Here is a 9544-nt window from a genome sequence, read left to right as displayed (position 1 = left end):
TTGGAGAAGCTAGACTGAAGGAGTTCAAAGAGCTTGGTTGAAAGAGTTTGGTCTTAGAGACCTCAGTTGAAACAGATCAACCCTAAAAGGTCGGAAGAAATACCTTGTCCTTTGAGGAGCTTGACCATAGAGAGCTTGACCTTGGAGAGTTCAGCTGAAGGAGCTCATATAGCTTGGTTGAAAGAGTTGGCCTTGGAAAGCTCAGTTGGCAGAGCTCGGCCTAGGGGAGCTCCACCTGGAGGAGCTCAACCTAGAGGAGCTCAACATAAAGGAGCTTGACCTATGAGAGCTCAGCCTAATGGGATATTGGCCTAGAGGGACCTTAGTTTAGAGGGACCTCGGCGTGATGGACCTCGGCCTACGGGAGCTCGGCTTAGAGGATCTCAACGTAGCGGGAGCTTGGCCTGAGGGAACTCAACCTGGAGAACCTCGGCCAAAGGAAGAGCTCGACCTTGAGGGAGAGCTCAGCTTGGAGGGAACGCTCGGCCTTGAGGAAAAGCTAGGCCAAGAGGAAGTGCTCGACCTTGATAATGAGCTGAACTTTGATAAGAGATTGACTTGGAAACCTCTGTTCGGAGAGCTCGGCCCGACGAGCTCGACTTAGAGAACTCAACTTGGAGAAATCAATCTTGAGAGTTCAACCTAATTAAACTTATCTTAAAAGAGTTCTTTCAAGAAAACTTGGTCTAGAAAAACTGACAGAAAAAACTCAGTCGAACAAACATACAATACAATTATTTTAATAATAATAATTATAACAATACAACTTAATTTTTATAATATCTAATTACATACTAATTTCACTACTTTATTATTGTTATATACAAAATAAAAACGATTATTAACAAATAAAAAAACATGCATGTGAGTGGGTTCACATAAAGAAATAAAAAGAAAGAGATAGAAGCTTATTTGGGGAACAATCTTCCTTGCTTTCTTTTGTTTTCTTTCCGCAGTTGTGAATCCAATACGTGACACAATTATCAAAGTTATCATGGGCATAACATAAGGCACCAACTCTCAAAATCAGAAACCATACATAACTTTTCATCATTACACTCCAAATTCTCTCCTACTTTTTATCTTCTTCTTCTTCTACGCACACGAGAACATAGATCACGCCACAGCTCAATGATCCCCTCCATTTTCACTCAGGAATGAACCTAATTGATTAAGTGTATCAATTTTTATATTTTGTATATTTATGTGTTCTAACTTGTTTCAATTATGAAGTACATTCTATTTTTTTGACCAAAAGTGAAACAAGAACACAAGAAAATATCAAAGAGACATTCTTGGAGCATCAACCAAACATTTTGAAGTATCTCAAAGATTTACAAGGTTCTAAGAAAAGAAGAACAATCAACCAAACATTTTAAAGTATCTCAAAGATTTACAAGGTTCTAAGAAAAGAAGAACAATCAAGAAGACTGCAGTGATTTTCATATGTGAGATCTGCACATAGTGGTGCACCCAGGTTTTGTTTTTCTTGTATAAATTTCATAGTTGTCTTAGATAGGGAGACAAATTTGTGAAAGAGTGTTGCTTGAGCCTCTCTTATTTGTAATTCTTTGTATTGGAATGTGTAAAAATACAATTGAGAATTTTTTTTGTATTCTTGACCTTTACAATACAGTGGAATTCTTTTAATTCAAGTTGTTGGAAGAGGATTGAATGTGGATTTAGATTAAGAATCCAACCATTATAAAATTGTGATATAATCTTATTTAAGTTTTTAAATTTTCTTTTGTTGGTTAAATCATTCTGTAAACAGATCCTAAGAAGTTAAGTTTAAAAAAAAAATTGTTAAAAACTATTTTAAATCCAATTCATCCCTTTTTAGATTAAGATATAGGAATTCTAATTCTAACAACATGAATGTTAATAAAGTCTCTAATAAATCATAAACATAGTTCATGCAACGGGGAAGACATGATTTTTTGTTGTTGCCAAAAGTGAAACAATATTATTAAAAAATTTTAATTAATTCATGAAAGTATGCTAAATTTATATTCGTGAAAATCAGTCAATGTACATAATAATCGAAACTATAGAATATCTGAGATTTAATTTAGAACACAAGGAACACTATTAAATTCATACCATATGCATCTACTCATTCACTAACCACAACTCTCTCTCTCTCTCTCTCTCTCTCTCTCTCTCTCTCTCTCTCTCTCTCTCTCTCTCTCTCTCTCTCTCTCTCTCTCTCTCTCTCTCTCTCTCTCTCTCTCTCTCTCTCTATATATATATATATATATATATATATATATATATTAGTAACATAAAAAACTTGTAACTCGTCACATATTTTGATGAGTCTGTATTTTGTTGTGCTTTTCATTGTTAATAGCACTTCTTTTGGATCTAGTTTAGTTTTTTTTTTATTTTTAGGACATTTGTTATTTTTAGAGTAGATTTCCTAGTTGTTTACAAATCTATGTTAATAGAGTATTTTTAGCTATAATTTTTTATTAATTTTAATCTCGGTTAATTTCGTGCTTAGTAAATGGTAAAATTCAGATTCAATTGATCTTAATTCTGGAGTAAATCTTAGTTTGTGATTTTGTTAATTTTACTCTAGTTATTTTAATTAGTCTTAGCCAATTTTTAATTCAATTTGCTAATGTGCATTTCAGCTTTTCAATTAGTGTTTTTAGTTGCTGTTATGTGATGATACAATTCACTTGTGAGTGTAGCTTGGATTATTTTTGGTGTAGTGACATTATGTGCAGTGAGCAATTCGGTCGATTTGCACTTGAAACCTGTTAATCCTGGAGCGGTGACTTGTTGTCAGTCATTGGACAGATTTGCAAAGTTGTGTTGACCTGGAACAGCCTGTGAAGAAGTTGAGCTGACCGGTTAACTCACCACCCAGAGAACCTGGAAACACATTTGCAAAGCTGGAACAGATTTCACATGATGTTGACTTGTAACTAGCAGTTAACGTAACTAGCTATGGACTATTCCAATTAATAGGTTTCTTCCTAGGCTATAGTATAAAAGACCAAAATCCGAAAACTTACAAGAGTTTTTTTACAATTCAGTTTACACACTTTATAACTCTCTAAAGACCAAAATCTACCTTGACTACAAAGTGAGTTGGGTGGCTTAATTCTTTAGATTTTTCTTGTTTTGCTAGATGTTGATGCTCCAAAGAAATAATTTTTTTTAAAAAGTATAGAGTATTTTGTAGTATAACAAATGTTCATATTTAGAATACATAAAATTTTAAATTAGTTTAACTTGAATGAAATTACGGACAAGAAGTGTGAAAAAAATTTGGTGCAAAAAAAAAATAGTGTGGATTTAAAAGTTAACAACCTACTAAAACAATTTTGAATAAATAATTAACTTTAAAGATAATAAAAACTTGTTGAAGTTAGATTTCATCACTTTGTACCTATTTTGGGAGTTCTGTGTAGCTTTAGGTTTATTCTTGGTATGTAGAACTTAAGATCATCAAATTTTAGTATGATTTTTCAGTGATTGCTTGAATGAATCACTCGCATTAAGATCAAGGCTACATAACCAACTACAACCTTAGATTTATTGTTAACATCTAAAAGCAGGAGGAGAATTAATTGAAACTTAAAACCAGTTTTTACTCAATCCCAAGCCAGTAAAATAGGATGAGTGATCAATTCATCCAACAATTGATATAAACTAATTCACAAACTTGTAATAAAAACATACTTTGATAAATAAAACAATACCAATACAAGAGAGTTTTAAAGAGTTACATCTTTGCTTCAACACTTAAAGAGATTTAGCTCCTCATGATAGATAAAAGCAATACAATACATTGAAGAACCATCATCTTTTGTAATCTCTAATAATTAACGTTTACTAGGTACAGAGGTAAGTGTCTAAGAATTTCTCTCAAAATCTCTCTCAAATATTTCAAAAGAACTTTTCCAAAAATTCTCCCCAAAACAAGGAAGCAACTCTGTTTTTATAAACAATCATGGGTAGGGCTCAATAGTGCACTTATGACTGCAATTGTAGAGCTTTCCTTCCTATGTGAGTTCTCCATTCTCTACTAATCAATTTTTCTTATAGAGCAAGTGTTTTTAGAGTTTCCTGAGTTGAGGCAGGGGTAGTACGCTATATAGAGTTGTGGTAGTTTTATTTGACATATATGGTTGGTGGTTGTTAGTATGTTATGTTGATTTAGTTGTAATTGAAATATCTATTTTAGTGTTAATTGTGATTTTGATGAGTGTAATTAGTTATTTGATGCTTGATGGCTTTGATGATTTTGTTTTAAACTTGATTAGTCTTATGAATGTTGGTGTTGTGAAGTTTAATGGTATACAATTGAGGTATTGTTGAGAAGTGGAAATTAGGATGAATTATAGGTAGTTTTTGGTCGAAAAATGATGTTTTGATAAGTGAGATTTTGAAGTAAGAGTTAAATGGGTCAAACTAAACTTTTGAGTCTGTTCTAAGATCATTTAAGACTTATTTGAGCTTTGAGTTAGGAAAATTTTAATATGGAATTGGTTGATAATTAATAGGGTGTTTTTTGAATGGTTTTTGGTTCATTTTAGTGGTTATGACTTGTGAAGATGGTTAACGTTTGAGGAAATTAGTTTAAATTTAAACTAATTTAAACTAAACGTTGATAATTTCTTCTTCTTCTTCTTCTTGTTGAACTCCATTTTGAACTCTTCTTTTTTTTTCTTTACCTCATTCTGAAACACTCAATGCTTTTATTTTGGTTTTTTATATTCAAAATAGTAAAAGAAAAATAATAATAAAAAATAAACACAAAAAAGGGTATTGCTATATTTAGCCACATGCTAGTGTTGGTCGAAAATATTGTAGAAAAATTTGAGAAAAATTAAAAAAGTTATTTTAAAACATCTACATCTAGATCAATGGCCAATATTATTTCCATACTTTTATGTTTTTACACTTTCTATGCTTGTATAATTGTCTTGTTCTTCTTTCTCTTGGCCGAACTTGATGCTACTCTATAGGCATGATTGAAATTTTATTCCAAGAACATTTTCTAACATCCATTTCGTAGTTTTATGAATCAAATCTCTATTTAGAGATAGTTTGGACGAAGTAAAGATTAGGTGTACCTTTTTGTGGTACAGAGACATTGTTTTGTAATATAGTACTTTGGTTTGAATTAATATTTATACACTATTGTATTTTAATTCATTGAAGTGTTAGTTGATTTTTCTTTGAACAAGTTTTGGTATCTGAAATGATATATGATATTTTCCTAATTATTTATTATATTTATGATTCATTACCTCTTAAGTTTATATAAACTGAAATTTTTTGCTTAAAAAAATATACACATATAACACTGATTCATCAAATGATCGATATTATATGTAATCAAAATTTTTTGTAATAATGTATTTTACATCGGTTGAACACGAAATTAATGTTTTACACTTTTTACATTGTTGGTATTTATATCATAATTTTAATTGATGGAATAATTCATAAATAATCAATATAAAATATAGTGACTACTGAGTAAATGAGTTTTTATACTTAACTTTCTCATTTATATATTATGCAAAACTTAAATATAAATTTTCAAACAATTACAAATTTGAAAAAAAAATTACATTTAATTAATTTTTTAAATAGTAGCTAGTTGAATAAGGGAAAAGACTTCTAAACACATAATTGATATTGTAGTTGAAGGTAAGAAATTAATCCTCATTTTATCAAACACTTCTAAATATGGGAGGTAATTTATTGTGGTGTTAGAATTATCGTAAATGAACACGGAAATGGAATTGTAGGTTATCTAGTACAACTTTAATTTTGGAGATGGAATTATGAAAAATTTATTTGGACATGTATTTAAATAAAGAAAAAAAACTCAAAACTATAAGTTTGTTTTTAGATCGAATATTACATTCATTTATTTTTTATATGTGGGAGAAGTGGATTAATTAGCTTAATTCTTGACAATAAATGTCTTAAGAATTGTTATTCGGATAATAGTTTATGTTAGTGTATAATTTTTGTTATTTAGTTCACTATTTATAAATAAAAAAATTATTAATATTATGCATGCATATTTATTTTTATTTATTTATTGTGTAAAATGCAAAACAAATAACACTACAAATAATTGAATAAGAAAAATCTGAGTACCTGTGGAAGGGTGCGAAGAGTCAGAAAGAAAAAGAACGCACTCCTCTTTCTTCTTATCTTCTTCTTCTTCTTCGATTTGCAATCTGTGGGGTCTGCGTGAGTTTGAGAGAGAGATCGGAGTTAGGTTAATCGGAATCGAATAGCGTTTCAATGTCGGAAGGGTTCGCGATCGAACTGTACTTGGATCCGGCGTTGGAGAATCAGGTGCTCAAGGCATGGAACGTTCTCGCGCGCCGACAAATCACCACTCACCTCATCGAGATGGAGTCGCGCCCTCACATAACGCTCTTCTCTGCACCCTTTCTAGAACCTTCCAAGCTCGAATCGCTTCTCAGAACCTTCGCTTCCAAGCACGATCCTCTCTCTCTCTCCTTCTCCTCCGTCGGCACCTTCCCCAACCACGCCGACAACCTGCTCTTCCTGGCGCCGACGCCCTCCCTCTCCCTCCTCCAATTCCAGTCCCACCTCTGCGACGCCATCAGAAAAGAAGGTATTGAGATCTCCGACGACTTCGCCTTCAATTCCTGGATACCTTACTGCTCGGTCGCACACCACGTCCCCAAAAACAGAATGCCCGAGGCTTTCTCCCTCTTGCGGGAACTCAAGCTGCCGGTTTCCGGTTACGCTACGGACATCGCGCTCGTGCAGTTCTCTCCGGTTCGCGAACTCTTCTCCTTTGTGCTCGGTAATAATGTAGACTCCTGACCTAAGGTTATGCCTAAGTACACCGCAGTTGCTAGTGTTTTTTTTTTTTTTTAATTTGTTAATGTTAAGTTAGTAATATTGTATTAGATGATGATTAACTGCGTTTGATTGTTTTCGAAGTGAGAATGGTTTGGGAGGGTTTTGGTTCCTCCTGAAATTCTCTTGCTGTAATGATTTATGGTGTTAGGGAACACCAAATTCGATAGATGGAACTTTGTGAATTTATCTCTGTTGTTTGCTCCCTTGTTGATTTGGTTTTGGTGAGTTTTTATTTTTCTTTGTCTGAGGAATAGTTTAATGTTGATGGTGAATTTCAAATGGATTGGTAATGTGTCTGAGGTTGAACGCTGAATTGTTAGAAATGTTCTGGAACAATGAACGAGGTTGGAAGACCTGGAGAAGTTGGTAGAGATTTTGGTAGGGCTGAGACGCTGTGAAACAGAGGGTTAGGTACCTGTGAAAGGTAGTATAACAGCTTATAGTGGAGAGTTTTGGATATGCTCTTCATAGAGGTTTTAAATTGTGGTCATGGTTGCAGTTTTGTTGTAACGTTCGATATTTGGGGAAATGGAGGGCAGATGCAGCTAGAGTTATGGTGTTGTCTTGTACTGAATCTGACAAATGGAACATTGTTTATTTTTATCTTAGTAGTAATTTGATGGATGGAACATGGTGGTGTTTTTCTCTTGGTACTAACTGGTTGCTCCCTGGTATCCATGTACCAAGAAAGAATGTAGCTTTGGTTTGACTAGATTTTTCATTCTTCTGTGCCTGCTTAATGCCTTATGCGAGTGATCTGTTTGGTATAGTTTGATTATTAAGGTTGGGTAAAACTGAAGTTGGATGGAAGTAGTTGCTAGGCCTGAGTGATACCATTTTATAGTTTCTGATTCCTTTTGTCGTATATATATTCTGGTATATAAATTCGTAGCCCGATGTTACTTAAATTAATGATGAATTCACTATAATTCAATAGTTAACGTAATTTACTTGGACACCTTACAAACTTTTTTTGAAGGAATTTTTGGCTTTTATGCTCAACCAACTTTTGTAAAGTAGAGGCATATTTACCTTAGTTCACTAAAAAATTTAGTCTTTAACAAGGATGAATATTTCTGTGCACTTAAATATACATTTGGTTTTTTTTTCTTTATCTTTTGAGCAAATGAGAAACAAGCTTTGAGTAAAATCTTCATGGATTCCTATAGTAAAGTAGCGGATAAACTAAGTTCTAGTTTAGTAAAAATTTGTTTATGTGAGCCCTATTTAGTAGTTGTTTTCAAACAAGTATTCATTGAAGTCCGACCTTCATTAATGCTTTGTTTGGATTAAAATGATAGTGGAAAGGATGAGAAACGAGGAGGGAGAAAGGAGGAACCAAGGTTTTTGGATTAAGGGACTGTGAATGAATGAGTAGAAATTTTATATTATCTGTGATTGAAAAAAAATATATTTTTAGTTTGTATTTTAATTTTAATAATATTATATTAATTATTTATTTTATTATAATAAATAAAAATGTAAAATATTAAAATAATAATAGTTTATTTTTTTAGTATTTTTATTTAATTTGTAAATTATTATTTTAAATTATTTTTACTTTTAATTATTTTTATTATTTTTTATTATACTATTTGTATTTGGATATTGCAAAGCCAATTCCATTCCATCACTCAGGTTGCTTGATGACATCAGACGATACAAAGTACTTGAGAAACCAATAACATGAAAATTGTTTGATGGAATCAGATCAGAAATAAAGCAGAATTACAAATTGATTTTACAAGACTGAGTTAATTACAAATTCATTAATTAAAAATCATTTCTTGGAGTCGTGTTAGAGTACTCAAAAATATTTCATCGACTAGAAAGAACGTTAAATGTTGTTCTAATTGGTGTATCTTGAGCTTAAATGTAAGACATTAAACAATGTATTAAAAAATGAATAGCAAATTCTGCAGTGGCCATCATACATCGAACCAAGTACTCTCTACTCCAACATCAATCTTTTACAGTAAACCATCAAATAAAGATATACATAGCTCTCTACTCTTGTTAAAAGTATTCACAATCAAATGCCTAAAGAAACAGAACTCAAATTTTCATGCCTTAAACTCTTTCATAAGAACATATAAAAAAAAATTGAGTTGTACTTCTCCATTGAATTAAAATCAATTTATGAACTTATTTATAAAATGGTTTTAGCTCATGCAGAAGAAAAACACAGTTCAATTCTTTTACTAAGATCATGTTCATTACAGAAATCATACTCAGGATTACTAGGATGACCAGTTTAAAACCTGAATTTATAAGACCTCTCCATTTGAGTGCCCTAACATGACATAAAATAATAAAACTTAATAGTCTTAAATAAGACTTGGATTATTAAAATAAAAATAAAATATTTTTCTATCTTAGAAGTATATATTTTTATCATGAACCAAATAAAACATTAATTTGAATATAAGTTTGATAAGACCCTCTTGTATTAGAGTAAATATTGCCGAACCCACAAAAATCAAATTTAAACCTCAGAATGACTTAAAAAGAGAAAAAAAAAAACAAATTAAATAATGTCAATCAAACAAAGTTCTCATAAATTTAAAAAGAAAAATTAAAAGTGTAAACAGCTAAATTGGACCTCGAGAGTCTGCAGTGCTCCTCTATAGAGATGAAGCTTTTTCATTTTAGTTCCTAAACGAAA

At 31.8% G+C, this 9544-nt stretch overlaps 1 protein-coding gene across 1 annotated transcript; it reads left to right on the top strand.

Moving 5' to 3' along the window:
- The first annotated feature begins 6108 nt into the window (after nucleotides 1–6108).
- LOC108344861 (uncharacterized) lies at nucleotides 6109–7069 on the top strand. The gene has a single exon (XM_017583380.2). The coding sequence runs from the start codon at nucleotides 6286–6288 to the stop codon at nucleotides 6838–6840; it is 555 nt and encodes a 184-aa protein (XP_017438869.1). The 5' UTR covers nucleotides 6109–6285; the 3' UTR covers nucleotides 6841–7069.
- Nucleotides 7070–9544: the final 2475 nt, after the last annotated feature.

Source organism: Vigna angularis, chromosome 8, assembly GCF_016808095.1.
Source record: "Vigna angularis cultivar LongXiaoDou No.4 chromosome 8, ASM1680809v1, whole genome shotgun sequence".
Lineage (NCBI taxonomy): Eukaryota > Viridiplantae > Streptophyta > Magnoliopsida > Fabales > Fabaceae > Vigna > Vigna angularis.
The sequence above is the reverse complement of the archived record's forward strand: the minus strand, read 5'-3'. Positions and strand labels throughout refer to the sequence as shown.